Source organism: Mixophyes fleayi, chromosome 1 (assembly GCF_038048845.1).
Source record: "Mixophyes fleayi isolate aMixFle1 chromosome 1, aMixFle1.hap1, whole genome shotgun sequence".
NCBI lineage: Eukaryota > Metazoa > Chordata > Amphibia > Anura > Limnodynastidae > Mixophyes > Mixophyes fleayi.
Genome location: NC_134402.1, coordinates 352,504,728 through 352,525,874, shown reverse-complemented (window position 1 = coordinate 352,525,874; position 21,147 = coordinate 352,504,728). Strand labels below are relative to the sequence as shown.

Genomic DNA, 21,147 nt, shown 5'->3' with positions numbered 1-21,147 from the left:
GTCTTCACTTGAGTCTGACCTTTTTCCTTTCACTTCTATCTCTGATGTACTATGTTGAAATAATGAAATGTTTAATTTACATGTGAATCATGTTCATGATCGAAACAATGCCTATCAAACTGCTGTAGCATGAATTTATTTACTGTATTATTGGTGCTAGATAACAATCTGCCTTTTTCCATATTGGATGGAATGGTGGCTGCTGCAATATAGAAAAGTTTATCACAAATAAATATCTTTGTGTATCAGTGACAGTAATAATAAGGCAGTAGCATTATCATATTAACATAGATGGAAAATACATTCACATATAAAGTAATCTTTATAGTGTGATGCTTGTATGTGATATATTTGTGAATATTGACTGTCAGAATTAATTACACTCTGTCTGCAGTAATGTGTATTTCTCTTGCACTTCTTTTTGGGACACTGCTGACCATGGGGTGTAGAGGACGTTGTGCTGGGAGTAAGGCAATTAAACTCTAAAAAAAACTCTCTGGCCTGCTCCCGGCCCTTTGTGCCCCCTGGACAGAGGATAATCAGTTTTTTTAATCGAGTAGGGCACATTTTAGAGTAGTTCCTTTTTTTATTTTTATTTAATGAAATTTATTTTCAATTATTACACTAGTGGTGTTCATGGAAGTGAACACTGCGGATGAGTGCAGGAGGGTGGCGACAGTGTTCCCATGCCGCCCTGCGCTCTCCAACAAGGGCTCCCGGCAAGAGAGTTAGCTGGTCACCTGCAGTACAGCATCTAGGGACCCAAACAATGCACCAGGGCAGTAGCGGGCCGCGCCGGGAGCTGCGGATTGCAGCCCCAGTCTCCCCAGCGTGGCAGAGACGGGGCTGCCAGCGGTCACCGCCGGCTACCGGAAGAACTGCAGGAGGACAGACGGCAATGGACAAAGAGGTAACCGGGGACATAAAAGGTAGGAGTGACAGCATAACCTAGAAAGGTCTGTTCAGGGGCTGGTTCTGGACTCTTCCTCCCTATAGAAGCTGTTGGAGACATCATCTTCTAACAAGGCACTCAATCCTGAGTCCAGGAGTTATGGGAGTTCGATTTTGAACTCTCCCCTCAAGAGGAGGGTTAAATTCCAGAAGACTCTGACTACGATTACCTGACGACCTGTAGTAGACAGGGGGAGAATCTGAAATTAGCAGACCAATAGACCCTGAATATTTCAGAGGTGGCACTGGTGGGCTCAGTTTCTTCTTCCGTTTAAACAAAGAAACCTATCTGTTTCTTTTTCTTCCCCACAGATATCAGAAATATGGGGGGAAACTAAACTAAAACCTGATAGTAGGTTTCAGGAGCCAAGAAGGTTCAGGTTCTTATACCCCTTCCCAGATAAAGACATTGCATCATGGGAGCCTCAGCCGAGTGTGGATGTCCCCATTGCACACCTGGCAAAATCCAATACTATTCCTATCCCTAGTGCAGCTGCCTAAAAAGATAGCATGGCTTGGAAATGTAAAGGTATTTTGAAGTCTATTTATTTAGACCCATTGTAGCAGCTGTCTGGGTGATCAAAGCAGTAGAGAAGTAGGCATGCTCAGTCAGTGAAGGCATACAAACGGGGATGCCTAGATATGAATTGGTTCAGTTTGCTGAGTATATTAATGAAGCATCAGTGTATTTCGGTGAGGCTTTCTTGGACGCAGGTCTGGATCTGTCCAGGACATCTTCATTTGATAGTAGCAGCAAAACGTACTCTCTGGTTCTGGTCTTAGGAAGTAGATGCAGAATCCAAGAAAGCCTTAGAGGCATTACCCTATGATGGAAGGGTACTCTTTGGTCTAGAATTGGACAAGATTATTTCTCAGGCCACTGGAGGAAAGAGTTCTCTCCTTGCAGTTAACGCCCCATCTACGAGAGGATGGAGACTCCGGTCCTTTCGCTTTGTCAGTAGGTCAAGGGGCTCTGCCGCACAAGGCCAGTCTTTTGCCCTGCAGGGGGATGGTGCAGAGGGGTAGGCAGGCTTGGACATTACGACGTCTTGAACAGAAGCATGCAGACTAACAGTCTCCATGACTTCCCCTGCCCAGAATTTCATCTCTTGCGCTTTCGGGATCAGTGAATATCTTTTTCAGACACCTGGGTATAGGGCATAGTGGACAGAGATTACATCTTGGACCTCTTAGGGATGTCTCCGAAGCGTTTTCTTTCCAATCCCCTTCCACGAGACAAAGCCAGGAGAGTGGCCCTTCAGGAGGCCATTCAACCCCTGTTGTCGTCAGGAGTGATTGTCCCCATCCTAAGAGAGCAAAAAGGTTTGGGTTATTAATCAAACCTTTTCTTGTGCAAAAGTCGTATCTGTCCTTCCGCCCCATCCTGAACCTGAAGTCCTTCAACTTATGCTTGAGAGTAAGCAGCTTCAGGATGGAGTCAGGGATCAACTCCATGTAGCGGAGTTTCTAGCATCCTTGGATATCATGGATGCATATCTTTATACCGATATGGGTAAGTCACCACAACCTCAAGGGTTGCGGTGGACACGTCGCATTACCAATTCAGGGCCCTGCCCTTTGGTCTGGCAACAGCACCAAGGGTATTTACAAAGGTAAGGGTGGTTATGGCAGCCACTTTACGACAGAAGGGGGTAACGGTAATACCGTACCTCAACGATCTTCTGATAAAAGCAAGTTTTTCCACTCTCTCTCTGTCCCACCTGTGCTTGCAAAAGTTTCAGTCACATGGATGGATCATAAACTTCAAAATGTCCAGTCTTGTCCCTACCGAGTGCATGCTTTTACTGGTTCTCCCGTTCGACGCCAGGTGTCAGATGGTGTTTTTGCCCCAGGACAAGATTCTGGCCATTCAAAAACAAGTAACGATGTTATCCCTCAGGCACATGTCCAACCTTAAGTGCAGGAGACTGATGGGGCAGATGATATCTTGTTTCAAAGCGGTGCAGTTTGCCCACTTCAGCTCAAGACCCTTCCAGAACGAGATTCCCACCATGTGGTTGAGGTGCAATCCTCAATTGGCGACACAGATTTTCCGCCCGTCACCAGTAACCCGTTAGTGTCTGATATGGTGGCTGAAGGCGAGGAATCTCAGTCTGGGACAGCCCTTCTGGATGTGGGACTGGACCATACTGACCACAGATGCCACCCTAATAGGTAGGGGTGCAGTGACACTGAACCTCCGTCTTCAGGGGCTTTGGACTGTGAAGGAGGCAAAGCTGCTCTGGTTCAGGCTCAGTTTTGTCTGCAGTCTTCAATGCTCTCATTTAGGCTCAGTTTTTCTTGAAGCACAGACCGTTTCGAGTCCAGTCTGACAACACCACGGCAGTGGCATATTTCAACCACCAAGGGGGGACCAGAAGTCCCCTGACCATGAGGGAAGCTGCCAAGATCATAGGCTGGGCGGAACATCATGTTCAGGCCATCTCAGTGGTCTTTATTCCAGGAGTAGAGAATTGGGAAGCTGATTATTTGAGTCACCTTGCCATTCATTCTGGGGAGTGGTCCCTCCACCCAGAAGTGTTCGCCCTGATTGTGGACAGGTGGGGTCAGAGCCAAAGACCCACAGATGTCCCTAGTAGATGCCATGACGGATCCTTGGAATTAACGGCTGGTGTAAATCTTCCTTCCGATACTGACGTTGCCTTGAGTTTTGAAAAAGGCCAAGAGGGAGAGAGTGCCAGTAATTCTGCTGGCACCACACTGGCCAAAAAGATCCAGGTAGGCCGATCTTCTCGGCATGGCAATAGAACCAACCTGGAAACTTCCTCTCAGGGAAGATCTTCTGAGCCAGGGGCCGTTTTTCCATTCAGGTTTAGTACATCTGACTTTGACAGCCTGACGGCTAAAACCCTGATTCTCCGCAGGAAGGGCCTCTCTGAAAGAGTCATCCATGATTAAGGCTAGGAAACCAGCGCCTTACAAAAATTATCATCGAACTTGGAACTCCCACATGGGCTGGTGTGAAAGGAGAAGTGCACCCACCTTTTTTTTTCTATCTGTCTCATTTCTTGTCATTCCTCCAGGATGGCCTGGATAAGGGTCTTAGATTGACATCTCTTAAGGTTCAGGTATCAGCCTTATTTGTCTTTTTCCAAAGATGTTTAGCGGTATTATCTGCGTCTATACCTTTCTTCAGGGTGTCCTGCTTGTCCAACTGTTCCGCTGGTGGTGCTGTGGGACCTGAATTTAGTTTGTTCAGTCTTACAGAATTTACCTTTTGAACCCTTGGACTCTGTACCCTTGAAGATTTTGACATGGAAGGTTTTCTTTTTACTCACCGTATCATCTGCGAGACGTATTTCTGAGAAGGTGGCTTTATCCTGCAGGTCACTCTTTCTTATTTTTCACGTGGACAGAGCAGTTTTATGCACCGATGCTTCTTTTCAACCCAAGGTTGTGTCTTAGTTTAATATAAACCAAGATATTGTTATACCTGCATTGCGCTAGGATTTACAATCCGATACTCGAGATTCGCTTCCCTTACTGGATGTGGTTCAGGCTGTGCGGATCTATGGGGACCGCGCTACCACTTTATGTAAGACTGATAATCTACTTGTTTTATACGATGCCCAGAATGAGGGGTGGCTGGCAGCGAAGCAGACAGTTGCCAGATGGATAACGACTACTATTCGTCTGGCTTGTCTATTGGTGGGATTTCAGGTTCCAGATGTGATTACGGCTCAACGCCTCCTGGGAAGCGAGGAATGGAGCCACGGTCGAGCAAGTGTGCCGGGCAGCTACCTGGTCTTCGGTTCACTCGTTCACCAGATTTTATCGGATCAACATCTTTGCTTCCAAAGACGCTAGCATTGGACGAAAAGTGTTACGAGCAGCGCGGTCTGAGTATACCCACCCATAGGGGCAGCTTTGGAATGTCCCCATGGTCAGCAGTGTCTCCCAAATGGATGTGCAAAGGAAAATAGGATTTCTGTAGTCAGTGTAAAATCTGTTTCTGTTAACCAATAGGGGGGACACTACACTCCCACCCTTGTCTTCTGACAGTTTCGGTTGCATGTTCTGTTTGTGTATGACTTTAGTCCTATCTTAGAGCTTTAGTTAAATAAATTGATTATCCTCCATCCATGGGGCATACAGGGCAGGGAGCAGGCCACACAGTTTGTTGCAACAACCTTCTGACCAACATTGCAACACACTCAGTACTTTAACCTTTGCAGTCTGGCTGGTCCATTGTGCAATATGATGTAGCATATGCCCTTGTGTTTCTAACTCCCATTGTCCTATAGATTGTAAGCTTTCGAGCAGGGTTCTCTTACCTCTCTGTCTGTATGTATTACCCAGTATTGTCTTATTAATGTTTGTTCCCAATTGTAAAGCGCTACGGAATTTGCTGGCGCTATATAAATAAATGTTGATGATGATGATGAAGTGCCTTACTCCCAGCACAGCTCCCTCTACACCCCATGGTCAGCACGTCCCCCAAATGGGTTAAGAGAAACGGATTTTACATTTGCTACATAAATCGTAGTCTTCCCCTTCTGTGATATATTTTGGTTGAGTTATCCTGAAAACAACTATTTACTAAGTCCCTGTTCAACGAACCACATATTTTAGGCCGCAAATAAGACATTTTGTTATTTTTTAAAAATGTGGAAACCAGCAAATAGATAAAATAGTCAAATCTAATGTAAACGGGTAGATTTTGCAGTCGGCAAAATATGGATGGTCCGTGTATCCTTTGTTGGCCGATTATTGCTTATGAATACCAGAAGATTGTATCTATGGTCAGCAAATAATGGTGTATATCATAGCTCTCTTTTGTTTTGTTTCCTCCAATATCATCAATCTTGCTGGTTTATAAAGAGACCACAAGTGATAGCTAATGTAAAAAAATGACTTAGTTATCCTCATGTTCTTGTGTGTTTAACAGTGTGTTCCTGGATGATTTCCTAGCAACCGGAAAAGTCGGGGACCAGTCCCCACAGCTGGAGTTTGAGCAGCTGCCGTTCAATCACCCGCTGTATATCATGTACTCATCTGGCACCACAGGGGCACCCAAGTGCATGGTGCATTCAGCAGGGGTAAGTATTCACTTTGGTTTAGTTGCAATTTATAGAAATTTTGAGATCACTTCTAGATATCTTTCTCTTACCCTATGCATTCCTCTGCTTTAACACATATCTAAGAACTAGAGTCCAATATCTGATATGTTATAGTACTGGTTCTCTTGGTTGTCAGAACCATTCTATCTAATACCTAATATACCTAATATGTATTTATAGTCCACCTGCCCAACTGAAATCTGCCATAACAGTGAAATGCCCAGCTGGCTTTTAAATGTTGCCAAGGAAAGCTACTAATGGTTGTGACAATACTTTAATATCTACTAAATAACTGCCAGCTAATAAATATCTGATCAGAAAAAACTTTGCAGATTGTAAATGTTTTGCTCAGGGTATAAACTTTGTCATAGCAGCTCACTGCAAATAAGTCAGATGGATTGCCTCAACAGATCCTCTGTTATAAAGTATCTGATCTAAGTTGCAGTTCCAGAATTGGCCAAGTAGGAGATACACAGAGAAAGTACTTTATGTATGATACGGCCATGTCAGCAGAAAAGTCTAATCAAATTATTTTATTATATAAATTCAATTACCATCCAAGGACTTTAAAATGAGTCTAACAAAAAAGAAAAGACAAAAATTCCAAAACATCAGAGAAACATAGTCAGTTAAGCAAAAAAATTATGAGGAAACCCATTCACTTTTCAGTTATGTGCCCTTCTTTCCAAGAGCCAAAATGCCCGCCTTTGTTTTAGTAGATTAGAAATAACAATGGGGTATTGTCTAGTAGCTATACTGGGTTCTTGATAGCACTGAAGAAATGTGTTTTGAGATCTATAACATTTGAGCTAATGTTGTCATCTTATTGAAGTTCCTGCTGTCTTTTTAAACAATGGTATGTCCACTTGTATGGTAGTACTGCTGTTACAAAATTTCTATAGTGACCCAAAAAAACTCAGAAGGAAGCAATTTATTTTATTTTAATCACATCTATGGGCCTGATACATCAAAGCCAAATATGACAAGTCCTCCATAAACCACAAGAACCAAAAATAACTGTTCAATCTCATTCAGTTGCCATTGCCTTAAACTACAAGACTTTAAAAATGTCGGCATAAATGTTGAAAATGTAATGCAGCATATAATGGCTCCACTTGACATCATTAATTTATGTGAGTAATATGGAGAGGGCCTCACACCAGCGTTTTTAATCCCTCGATTGTTTTTCAAACGGCTAATAGCAGCGTTTTGGACAAGTGTTTGAAGAACAAGCTAAAAACGCCCTCCAGTCGAGATTTATTATATTTGAGTAATAATTCCATACTCTCTAGCATTTGAGTTTTGGTTCTTGGTAGTGATGGTGTTATCTTGCAGTTTATTCAAAGCATCGTGCTCCATTTACTAACTGTAAGCTGTTCTTTGTACTGACAATTCTTTTTATCCCACTGTGTGCACCGCAAGTGAACATTGCCCTCAACACCCCCACCCCAACCATGAGTACCAGTCTTGGTTAACGTGATTGTGTTTCACATATTGTGCCACTTGCGTTTATCCTAACACCAGTGAGATACTTAGTTTCCTGCTAGACCCCAGCCTTGTACTGTCACAATACATGTGCCAAAGGCATTTTGTTGGTGAAGAATGGCTCCTTGTAGTGACATTCTATGAATTCTTTTACATTATGTCATTGTATCTGTGACATCCAGGGAAGGTTATTATTGTCATTGCACTCCAGATCTTAGAATGCAGAAACAAACAGTTATCTCAAACCATTTACTCCCCTGACTATAACGTCAGCAGAGCAGACAATGTGTGAACGGCGTACGAGTCTGTCTGCTGACTGCGATGTGAAGTCTCACCTACAGAGCTGCTGTGTCCTTAGCACTTCCATGAGAGATCCGCAGTGAGTGAGACTACAGGCGTGGCATTAACCATTTCACTGTTTGTAGACTCTCTCCAAAAACTCTTCCAGACATGACTGAGTTAATAGATAAAAAAAACAAAAACTAGCATTTCCTGCAAGATAAGTCCTCTCATATATCTATTTCTATCTATATATCTATCGATATATATATATATATATAATCTATCTGCTATTACCTCTTGGGGAAGGTGTTTACCCAGGGGACGGACCATGCACCATTAAAATGTATGCAAGTGAACAAAGAGGTCAATGCCAGAGTGACCCAATGGTTCTTGGCATTGCAGCCTTTCCACTTCACCGTGGAACATATACCGGAAGCTATGTGCAAAATAAACGTGGATTCTCTCCCCAGTAAATATGCGCTCCTTGCAGTATCCTCTTCACCTAGATCGACAAAGCTAAGGGAAGGGGTATGTGGCAAAGAGGGCAGTTTGTCACAGACTGTTAAGGGAGAGATTAGTAATTTCTCTGGGAGTTTGCTGACTCATGCTGTAGATGGAGATAATGCTATACACACAGAACACAGGATCACAGGTGGAGCACATGGGTGTGATTGTTTTCTAGTTTAGGTAGTTAGTGCTGGGGAAGAAGCATAAAGAGCTGGGGTTGTGTTGTGCAGGATGACCGACGCTGAATTAGTTGGCCGGTCACTAGTGAGGTGACTGAGTGTTTAGCCAGAAGCATAGTCACGGGAAATTATTAATACTTTTGTTTGATTGCTGGAACTACAAGACTTGCTGTCTGTACTATCCTGACATACCTGAATAAACATTTGGGCATAAGGTTTTTAGGAGTTAATTAACAAAAAATTACCATGGCCTTTTTAGAGGATGTAATTGTTGATCTACTAGACTTTTTCATTTTGATTTTGTTTTAATAAACTCAGCATGTCAGCTCAAATGTAAGCTAAAAATAATAAGTAAGGTAAAAATAGTGTATGCTCATATGCTTTACTACGCATTTAGAAAAAAAGGCATAAATGGAAGAAATATTGTCAGACTTACTGGTAGTGTACAGCACCTGTTTCTATTTTAATAAAGCTCTGAAAGAGGGGCTGAGCTTCTGGATTTCTTTGTCCCATCATTCCCTCTGCCTCCTGGCTTGCAGTCCAGCCCAGTCAAACTTCATAGCTGACATCAGAGTTGAGCTCTCAGTAGACAAAAGTAGCACAATGCTGTTTTGAGGAAGAGCATTATGATGACCAAGAGTAATTAATGCCTAGTAGAGATTATATGTTCAGTGTGCTTCTTCGGATATGTATTATCTGTATATGGTTTTTAGTGTTGTTTAAGCTAAGGGTTATGACAACACTACTTTGCATGTTTAGTGTACGCTTAGTCTAACAAAATATCTTCTGTTCACTCTCTTTTTTCCTTAGGGAACCCTGATAAAGCATTTAAGTGAGCACATTTTACATGGCAATACTACTAGCAGTGATATCATCATGTACTATACCACGGTAATACTCTCTTGTAGATTCACAGTATTTGTTACTAACTGTAACTAATGATGCACCACATAACTGACCTGGTCTATTTTCAGGTGCATTTGACCCATATCTGAGCACTTACTGTCATTCTTTAAAAGGGGACACATAACAAGTCGGATATAAAGTGCACAAGACTATGGGAGGCAGTTGGAGGATTAGAATGTTAGCAGCAGTATAGAATGTTTAAGCTCCGCCAACTTCTGCGTGTCCGATGCCTTGGCAGACTTGAAGTGGGGGAGGCTAGGGTCATCCTGTAGCAAATTAGCAGCACAGGGGCAGGGGGGGTACATTGCTACTATGAAGGACTTGCAGGAAGACCAGTCTCCAAAACACCTCTGTGAAACAAAATTCATTTATCCAACTTGTTTATATTTAGAAATGCCTCTTATAGTTTTTCAATCATTGATGTCATTGGCCTTTTATCATGCCTACTAGAAAGTTGTAAGCTGTTCTTTGAACCGAGAATTCTTTATATCCCACTAAAGCTAGTGAGATAAGGCTATGTGACCTAAGGCTTGGCCACTGCAGCCTTTGGCAGAAGACTCTAACAACTTAATATTAAATAAATAAACAAAAAAAATAATAGTGCAAGTTTACAAAGGTTTTCCCGGTAACCATCTGAAATGACCCAAATATAGATTCAATAATTGAGTTATGTGCTTTTCAAAAACTTTGTTTCTGTATATCTAAATATATAACTTCTTACAACTTTACTGAATAGTTGGTTGAACACATTTTATGTTCCTGGTTATAAAGTTATTAGCATATGGTTATTTTTTTACAGGCTGGATGGATGATGTGGAACTGGCTGGTTACAGCAATAGCCACTGGAGCCTCTGTGGTGCTGTATGATGGTTCTCCTCTTGTTCCCAGCCCAAATGTGCTATGGGATCTTGTGGACCGATTAGGGTAAATATCAGCTGTATGATATACAAGACTGCAAATTTGCATAGAAGTATCAATATGACACTTTATTAGTGTACACTATATAATCTAGCACTGTACAATTACAGTTTTAGTTCAAGTAAATACTATAAAAGTAAATACTATTTTTATGACTATAATTTAGTTTTATTATATTGATGAATGTTCACGTTCTGGGTAAACTAAGCCCATGATCTGTTGTAAATATATACCTAATAGCAGTGTGGACATATTATGGGAGTGTATCCAGATTCATACCTGAGGAATCCAATACATGCTATAGGCTCTTCTAAACCCACACAACTGCAATGGCGTATTTTAGTTTATTACAATGGAGACCATAAGATATATGAACAATAATATATGTAAAGATTTAAATTACACATCTTGGGCTTGATTTAGAGTTGTACAAAAGTCGATTTGTGATATACATAAAAATGCGACATATCACATATTTAGTTCAGTACAATAGGGGCATGAATATGTTAGTCAAACATGCCTGTCGCATCTGATTTTGAGTTCCAATTATCCTTAACATACGCCTCGTAGGAGGTGTATTTTTCTGCATCTTATAGGCTTGGTGCAAGTTCCTTAGTTGATAATGATGACCACATATCTGTACGGTAGCTTTCAAGTTGTACCTATCCTAAATACGTGCAGCTTAAAATACAGTTGTAGTCTTAAGTAGAAAAGTTGTATCTTTGTGTTTAACTCTAAAGGCCCCTCGTGTATGGTAACTAGATGGACATGTTTAGTTACACCAAGGAAATCTATTCAACTTTTGTTTCTTCGTTGAACAAATGAAACTCCTATTAAGATAGGACTAAAATGACTTAATGCGATCTGGTTGCATAATTGAAAATGCACAAGGTACATGTGTTATTACTGTGCACATAAAATTGTTAAAGTTATTATTTATAGGTTTCCAGGTATATACATATAATTTCTATTACTACATGTACTGCTATGTTAGTGCTATGAATCCTAGTAAGAGTAGACATTGTGTACCAGGCCCTCTGTTGAAGGATACGGTCAATCCGTTGTAGGGTTATAGTGAGTGAGCTGTTGTACTTCTTCTGTCTTCATGTAGCTGTCATATTTTCCTGTTGACCTATAATGGTGAGCTCTGATGAAAGGTTACATTCCACAGAGATGATTCTTTCCTCTGAAAGAGTGCTAGAATACTATTGGGTTTAACAAAGCAACTCAAAACTTACTTCCTCAAATTAAATTTTTACTCTTAAAGGAGTAGTTTAAATTGTTATTATATTTGTTATCATAACCTTTGTGTAACTTACTGATCCCAACTGAAAGAACAGCAATAAGCTAGCAGAAGCAACAAACTAGAATTGCAGGCTTTATGTGCAGAAAGCAGTAGTGGACCTCAAGGTTTAATTAGCAAATCTGCTGTTGACTTCAATCCTCTATTAATCACTATGTTGGGGGCTATTTGTGTACCCACTGAAGGCAGCATAGAGCAACAATCTACAACAACCCATGATTATCTATCCTAAATATAGGACTATGCTGGATGCCACTTTGTCTATCCCCTTTCAAGAATGGATAATTCGTAATATTTCTATTTCTGTGAAGTCCATGCATACTGGAGTTGCCAGCTGTAATTTTGATTCTTCTCAGTATAGAAAGAGCTTCTTTACTGGTAGCATTTTTTACATGTAGAAACCTGGTGGAGTGATCTGGATGCTTCCCATTAATGACTACTTGATCATCAGACTCCACATCTAACTGCCATTTAGCAGCTTCTGCACCTGCTCCAGTGCACACATAGGGAAAGATCGTAGGCTCCCTGAGTCATATGACCGTAGCTTGTTATTTGTAGCAGGGGACGATTGCTCCTCACATGGTGTGGCCTTGATTGTGCTACTGCCTCTTCACCGTCATAATCAGAGTATGGTATGAGGACTCTGGGGGCATTGGAGGATTCCTGGATTGAAGGGGATATATCTTATACTTAAAATCCTTGCCCACAAAGAAGGCATTTGCTCATTTACTGACATTGATGAAATCCTACTTTAAATTGGTAATCTCAGAGATAAAGGAAAGTCTGACTCATCTAGACCAGATAATTTCAGATGTAGGACCTTGGCAAGATCAACTTGCAAACTCCTCTGCTGGCTGATAGAAAGCTATTTTCAAGCAGGCTGATTACATTCAACCATGCCAGCAATTTAATGACATGAAGACAGAGGTAATAGAAAGCCAGAGTACAGGGTTTACTTGAATTCCTGATGATATGTCTGAGGCTTTGATGGCTAATTTCAATATTTTTCTTACCTAATGTTCATAGAGAAGATGTGATAGATCTCACAGGGCTCTGAAATCTGAGAGGATACCCTCAAATAAGAGGCATCATCTGTTGTCTTTTGGATCAATAAGATGTTAGCCCTTGTCTTGGAGGAATATGCCTGAAAAAAAGATCACAAGTATCTTGTTATCTTCACAGCTTACAGATTGATGACAATTTCTTACAGCAATCCCACTTCCAGAAAGACGTTGCTGCTAGATTTTACCCAGAGGAGTCTTTACCATTGTTGCCCAGCATGTGCAATTTAAGCTCATATATATGCAGAGGAATGATCAGAAATATTTAAGGGCAGTTCAATATTGTTAGGTACACTTAGGCTATTTTTTATGCTCCCAATAAACTACAATTCCTTTACAATATTGTGTCTAAAGAAAGGAGAGGTTCCAGTTGGAAGCTCTCAGATGATATGTTTGTCCTAAATCCTATATTGGAGCTCTTTGTTGTTACCTCCTCTATCCCTTCATTCAGCTGTAGGAATTTAAACATATGTGTTACTATGTTTATTTCAAAACAACATTTGTTACTTGCCTTATGGTCCTCTTTTTAAATCGGAGTTCTCCCCTTTATTAGAGGGTAATCTATTTAGAAACTGGACATTTGCTGAATACATCTTTCCAAGATCAAAAAGAGGAAGTTAACTTTACAGGGTATGTCTCCAGGCACTTTCTAATGAACTGTACTTACAGTGAAAATGTCACTACAAAAATAACACAAATACCCACTCACTTGTATTTTACACACAAATACCCACCCCGTAGGTGTGTATGAATAAGATACTGTCTGCTTTTACTGTTGATAGATACTTTATCTGGTTTAGCAAAGTATACTTGGAGATGGTCCCAATTCTTGGGTGACGTAATAAATGAGGATCAGCGATCATCTTCCAAAACATTTTGTTCTAGTAACTACCCCACTTTGGAGCTAATTCCCTTAATTTTCTCTCCTCTCCTTTCTTTGCATTTCCCTTTCTTTCTTTCATTTTGTTAAATTGTGGTATTATTTCTCTACATCAGATTTATTGATCCTAATACTAAAAGGTATTTTTAAAAATGACAGAGAGAGAAAAATATGGGAATTCAAACTGATAAGAACATTTCTGTCATTAACTCAAGGATTCACTATAACACCTGGATTTATGACCCACTACATGGCGCACGTCACACCCCACAGCAGAGTAACTCCAGGGGGTAAATGTATCAAGCTGAGAGTTTTCCAGCGGGTTTGAAAAGTGGAGATGTTGCCTATAGCAACCAATCAGATTCTAGCTATCATTTTGTAGAATGTACTTAATAAATGATAGCTATAATCTGATTGGTTTTTCAAACCCGCCGGAAAACTCTCAGCTTGTTACATTTACCCCCAGATCTCTGAACTCCTAGGACTTTTACTCTTCCATCCCTAACAAAAACCTTTGTTTTATTACCTCAGCTTATCTTCATGATGTATCTCATATCCCCCCCCCCCTTGGTGTAACAGCTCTTAAATGTTGTGCCTTTTCCTCAGTCATTCATTTGTAAACTTGCCTGATGAAGGGGCCTCTGTGCTCTGACAACTAGCAAATAAATATAATCTTTTTTAGTTAGCCAACAAATGTATCACTCCTATAATGCTTTTGTATTTTTTTGACACAAAAGTATTTAACATTACACAGACCTGCTACACACATGCATGAAAGTTTGGTGAATGGATCACAAATGAGTCATAGCCCACCAGTGGTAACAGTCATCCTAGTGTTCTCTCCTGTCACGAACTTTATTTATGGCACACTTTATCTATAGCTAAGATTACTGTTCCTGTATTCACAGGGTCTCTTCATTTAGCTTTCTGAAGTAATTTTAATATTCTTTTTCAGCTAAAAAACATGTTTTTTAATTGATAAAGCTATCATAAGTGAACCTGTCTGTGAGATAACTAGAACCCTCCTAGCTGTTTATAAGACGGCAGTGAAATTAGGCCTCTGAGACTTCCAGCCGTACAATACTAGTGTGGATAAATTGGTGGCTTGATTTTATTGATTACTATAGATCTGATTTAAGCAGAAAATGCCATAATTATTTATACACATACATAGCATACATACATCTATGTGCATTTCAAGTGTTTATTTCTACAGAACTAGACTTTGGGCTAGATTTACTAAGCTGCGGGTTTAAAAAAGTGTGGATGTTGCCTATAACAACCAATCAGATTCTAGCTTTCATTTATTTAGTACCTTCTACAAAATGATAGCTAGAATCTGATTGGTTGCTATAGGCAACATCCCCACTTTTTCAAACACCGCAGCTTAGTAAATCTAGCCCTTTGTGTAGGAAAGAAAGCACAATGGAATAATTTATTTATTAATTATATTACTGTTCATTGTTCAAATATCTGTTTAACGAACCAGTAAAACAAAGCATTGAATGCAGACCTTTGGAGCTATTCAAAATGAGCAACATCTACAAAGTACCTATTATGTAATGACACTATCCCTAGTTACAAATACAAATCAAGTGTATAAGTGGCAGATAACTGAATGCCTTTTGTAAATCCTAGTGCTATAAATAACAGTTAAATTATTTAACTATTTTTTACTGTGTATAACAAGCCAGAGTTTTGTATTCCAGGATAACCATTTTGGGAACTGGTGCCAAATGGTTGACTGTGCTGGAGGAGAAAAATCTCAAGCCATGTAAGTGTTTACTAGCATTTTCACTTATTTAAGTACTCATTAGATTATATTTTGTCTACACATTTTGAATTCCTATGTAATGGTAGACATTTATGAAAAGTGTTCAACAGGCAATTAATTGTGTGTTAAAAAAAAAATGGTGTTAGATGTTTGCTTTCATTTTTAAAAAGTGCTAGAAATATGACACAATCTGATGTGACACCTTTGGAATTGGAAGAATCTGGAAAACTGTTCTACATGTAATGCTATAGATGTTTTGCCTATAGCAACCAATATAACTTTAATAGTACTTTTCTGGTGCAATTTAGGAGTTGAACCGATGGCCTGGTTTGTTGCTATCGACAATACTTCCTTTCCCACAAAGTTACTTGTTTTCCACAGTCTTTCAGATTCTTTCAATTTCCAAGGTGTCACATGGTTGGGATCGGTTGCGGAACTAACATGGGTGCAGGGGAATCCAGCCGCTATGGGCTCTGTAGGCAAGGGTGGCCTATGCAATGGCCCGCAGAACCACAAACATTTACTCCCAAGCTACCAGGGGAAAAAAAGCAGAGCGGTATCTTTTTCTGAGAGGCACATTTGTCCGTCGCACATGCTCAGAAGAGACTCCCTATCTGTTCTTTTCAGATTGGAGTCGGTTGGGAGGATAGAGTGGCATCACTTGGCTCCCTACCCAAACTTTGCCACGGGACCTGGCGATGCCAAGCTCCGCCCTGGCTGGAATGTATACATTTTCCATTTAAACTGTGTATGTTTCACATTTCTCAGAATATTATAACAATTGCTGCATCTCACCAGAATTTTCAACCTGCTGGCATGTCAGAGTAAGCAGACTGCTGCCAGTACAATAAAGTTCTGGTGTAGACTGGTGTTGAATTGTATTCTTTCGTCAGAAATTCAGGTAAATTCAGAGTGTATGCCAAAGAATGCTCATGAATATTAGCACGCTTGCAATATGCTCTAATGACCATGGCTGCAGTGAATCTTCAGCTACTTTGTCCATAGACAGTGCACATAGCAGTGACCACGTCTTACACACAGGTGAAAAGTTACATTTTCTCATTCATTTCCATTTGGGGGTCACTGCTTATTATGGGGTATAGAGAGAGCTGTGCTTGGGAGTAAGACACTTAAAATAACTAAAGCCTATCTGGCTTACTCCCTCCCCACTATGTCCTCTGTACAGAGATCCATTAGATTTTCTTTATGGCACTTTTCCTAGGTTTTCTTTTTTATTTTACCAGCGGAGAACACTATGGATTAGCGTAGGGATGGCGCTTACATGCTCAGCCCAGCCCCGCTCTCCACCGGGATCCGCAGGCATTCAGCCCTTGTCTCCCCTGGGTGGCTGGGATGTGGGTTGAGTGCAGTTTTTTCCCCTAATTGCCACACAGAAACCGGAGAGCAGCCAGGATATTCATCTAGTCTGGGAGCAGAACACGTTGGAATACAGGTAGCCGGTGATGGGGAAATAGCCTGGTGAGGGGCTGTGGTAGTAATAGCTCCCACCGGAGTCTATTACCAGGATAGGGAGTCTCCATTTTGGGACTGGCAATAGAGGAGGAGGTACTTTCTTCCCCAGGAAGTATTACCTCCTCCCTGGCATTTTTTTGTACAGTGAAGCCCGCCATTCTTCACTTTTCTTCTCCCTCTGGTGATCCCTTATCACTCCTCTGCATTTTGAAAAAGTTTTTCACGGATGGTTGATTGTATGGTGTTGTGAATGTGTCTTTATGCTGTTTTATCACTATTGCTGTCTTTGTTCTCTCTATTATTTTATATTTTTGGTGCTGACTTCTTTCACACCTTCTGTTTTACACATGGAGTGCTGACCTCTTTTACTTATATTGTGTCTCGTACTCTCCCTGAATATATGGGGTGGATAACTGAATTCAATTAGCATTATATAGCACTTTTATTGCAAGTAATAAGTTATTACAAGGACTCTAGACACCAGACAACTTATTCTGCATCGGTCGCACTGAACAACGAAACAGGCAGGCTTTAATACTTGATACTTCTCTCACAGCCATAAAACTTGGAAATGCAGGTTTTAGGGCTGGTTAAGGTGTCGTCCTCCATGGAGAAGCTGTTGGAGACTTCATCTTCCAACAAGCCACGCAAGTCAGACGTCCTGGACCCAAGCTGGCTGACAAACAGGCTACGTGATTTCCCTCTCCCCCTGCCCAGAAGCTCTGTGGTGGGGGCCCATCTACAGTCATGGCCAAAAGTTTTGAGAATGACACAAATATTATTTTTCACAAAGTCTGCTGCCTCAGTTTTTATGATGGCAGTTTGCATTTACTCCAGAATGTCATGAAGAGTGATCAGATGAATTGCAATTAATTTCAAAGTCCCTCTTTGCCATGACAATGAAATTTATCCCAAAAACAACATTTCCACTGCATTTCAGCGATGCCACAAAAGGACCAGTTGACATCTGGTCAATGATTCTCTCGTTACGAGGACAAGGCTGGAGATCACTCTGTAATGCTGATTGAGTTAGAATAACAGACTGGAAGCTTTAAAAGGAGGATGGTGCTTCAAACCATTGTTCTTTCTCTGTTAACCATGGTTATCTGCAAGGAAACACATGCAGTCATCATTGCTTTGCACAAAAAGGGCTTCACAGGCAAGGATATTGCTGCTAGTAAGATTGCACCTAAATCAACCATTTATCGGATCATCAAGAACTTCAAGTAGAGAGGTTCAATAGTTGTGAAGAAGGCTTCAGGGCGCCCAAGACCGTTTAGCAAGCGCCAGGACTGTCTCCTAAAATTGATTCAGCTGCAGGATCGGGGCACCACCAGTGCAGAGCTTGCTCATGAATGGCAGTAAGCAGGTGTGAGTGCATCTGCACGCACAGTAAGGTGAAGACTTTTGGAGGATGGCCCGGTGTAGAGGTCTTCAAAAAGAAGAGTCAACACTGCAAATATTGACTCTTTGCATCAACTTCATGTAATTGTCAATAAAAGGCTTTGACACTTATGAAATGCTTGTAATTTTACATCAGTATACCATAGAAACATCTGACAAAAAGGTCTAAAAGCACTGAAGCAGCAAACTTTGTGAAAACCAATACTTGTGTCATTCTCAAAACTTTTGCCCATGACTGTACTGCTCTTTTGGGAACAATGGATCTGTTCCTCTCCAGTCGCCTGGATAAGGAGTATAGTGGTCAGAGGTTACATTTTGAACTTCTTAGGGACACCTCCAGTTGACAGCGGAAACGCTGGATGGCCTTTTCGGTTGAACCACAAAATGGCTCAGTATTGTTCCAAAATCACGGATCCATTTGCCTTCCAAGTGGATGCCATGACAGTTCCTTGGCGATATTAGCTAGTGAATCTTTTCCCTCCAATTCCCATGTTACCTCAGATGCTGAAAAAGGCCAAGAGGGAGAAGGTGCCAGTAATTCTGGTAGCACCAGACTGGCCAAGAAGGTCATGCCGATCTTCTCAGCATTGCAGCAGAACCACCATGGAGGCTTCCTCTCAGAGAAGATCTTCTATGTCAGGGGCCGTTTTTCACTGTGACAGATCTGTTCTGCACGCTAGGGTGTTTTTTCAGCCCAAGGTGGTGTCAAATTTTCATGTCAATCAGGATATTGTTATCCCTGCAATGGGCCAGGATTTGCAATCCAGGAGCAGAAACTCTTTTCTCCTATTGGATTTAGTTAGGACCTTGCGGATCTATGTGGACTGCTCGGCCTCCTTATGTAAAACTGATAGTCTCCTGGATCTGTATGATGCACACAAACGAGGATAGCCGGCAACGAAACAGACAGTTGCCAGGTGGATCAAGGCTACCATCTGTCAGGCTAATTTTTTTGAGGGATCTCCAGTTCCTCACGAGATTACCACTCACTCTACCAGATCAGTGAGTGCCTCTGGTGCTGCGCGGCATGGAGCCTCAGTCGAACAATTGTGTCAGGCAGCTACCTGGCCTTGTGTCCACATTTTCATCAAGTTCTACAGGTTCCAAAGACTCCAGCTTTGGCCAAAAGGTTTTGTGTGCAACAGTGTCTGAGTGTACCCATCCCCAGGGGCAGCTTTGGAATGTCCCCATGGTAAGCAGTTTCCCTGAAATGGAAATAAATGAGGAAAAAGGATTTTTGTACTCGCTGTAATATCCGTTCCTCTGAATCCATTTGGGAAACTCTGTGCTCCCACCCTTCTGTTCTGTTGGTTTTGGTTGTGTGGTTCTTGTTTGAGTGTTACTTTAGTCCTATCCTTAGGGGTTTGTTAATTTAAAAAACGAATGGACCTCCACACAGGAGCATAGAGGGGAGGGAGCAGGCCAGACAGTTTTTTTTTGGTGCCTTACAGCACTGCACCCTCTATACACCGTGGTAACCAGTGTCCCCCAAATGGATTGAGAGAAGTGGATTTAATGGCGAATACAAAAACCCTCCTTTTTTTGTTTTGTTTTCTTTTTAGAAAAATCGAGTGTCAGTTGAATGCCTTACTAGAAAAAATTATGGCCTCCTAAGATGTTGCTGTGATTGATGGTCATTTCAGGGAAAAATCTCTGATAAATCAATATTGTGTTAAAATTGCAAATTCTTAAAGAATTCCTTTTATATACAAGTGTATATTTAAAAAACAAACCCCTGCCACAAATTCAAACACACTAGCGTTCATGTACAAACACTGCAAATATGTGCGCACAATATTAAAGTACTTCCTCCTAATTTTGTTTTTCTACAGTTGTGCCTCTTTCTACGAAGTCATATTAGCATGACAAAATGGCACTGATTGCTGGATGAGCAAATTTTGTGAAGATGGTTTCCAACACAAATGCAAAATCTAGATTTTATTTTGGGGAATGGATTATTTTAATGAGCTATAAAGGGTGTAAATGTCATATTTTGGAGGGCTTTCCGATTTAGAAGGAATCCAGAGGTTTTTTTACGACAGCAATTTTTACCACAGCTCAGAAGTGCCGGCAGTTGGTACTGAACCGCTACTTTTAGTAGGCCGTCTTTCCTCCATCATGTGTATATGTTCAGATAAACCAATTCTATTCAAATTTTAAATACTGAATCTTCAGCTCCTGATGTCAGTCTAGTGGGCAGCATGGTGGCTTAGTGGTTAGCACTTTTTTTCTTCCAACAAGCCACGCAAGTCAGACGTCCTGGACCCAAGCTGGCTGACAAACAGGCTACGTGATTTCCCTCTCCCCCTGCCCAGAAGCTCTGTGGTGGGGGCCCATCTACAGTCATGGCCAAAAGTTTTGAGAATGACACAAATATTATTTTTCACAAAGTCTGCTGCCTCAGTTTTTATGATGGCAGTTTGCATTTACTCCAGAATGTCATGAAGAGTGATCAGATGAATTGCAATTAATTTCAAAGTCCCTCTTTGCCATGACAATGAAATTTATCCCAAAAACAACATTTCCACTGCATTTCAGCGATGCCACAAAAGGACCAGTTGACATCTGGTCAATGATTCTCTCGTTACGAGGACAAGGCTGGAGATCACTCTGTAATGCTGATTGAGTTAGAATAACAGACTGGAAGCTTTAAAAGGAGGATGGTGCTTCAAACCATTGTTCTTTCTCTGTTAACCATGGTTATCTGCAAGGAAACACATGCAGTCATCATTGCTTTGCACAAAAAGGGCTTCACAGGCAAGGATATTGCTGCTAGTAAGATTGCACCTAAATCAACCATTTATCGGATCATCAAGAACTTCAAGTAGAGAGGTTCAATAGTTGTGAAGAAGGCTTCAGGGCGCCCAAGACCGTTTAGCAAGCGCCAGGACTGTCTCCTAAAATTGATTCAGCTGCAGGATCGGGGCACCACCAGTGCAGAGC

At 41.2% G+C, this 21,147-nt stretch overlaps 1 protein-coding gene across 1 annotated transcript in view; it reads left to right on the top strand.

Annotated features, from left to right (window-relative positions):
* Window positions 1-21,147, top strand: part of AACS (acetoacetyl-CoA synthetase) — a 74,546-nt gene that overhangs the window by 39,499 nt on the left and 13,900 nt on the right. The window contains exons 8-11 of the mRNA XM_075176872.1: window positions 5,861-6,011; window positions 9,296-9,376; window positions 10,191-10,315; window positions 15,263-15,327. Of these exons, the coding sequence (XP_075032973.1) occupies window positions 5,861-6,011; window positions 9,296-9,376; window positions 10,191-10,315; window positions 15,263-15,327 (422 nt within the window). The remainder of the gene's footprint in view (window positions 1-5,860; window positions 6,012-9,295; window positions 9,377-10,190; window positions 10,316-15,262; window positions 15,328-21,147) is intronic.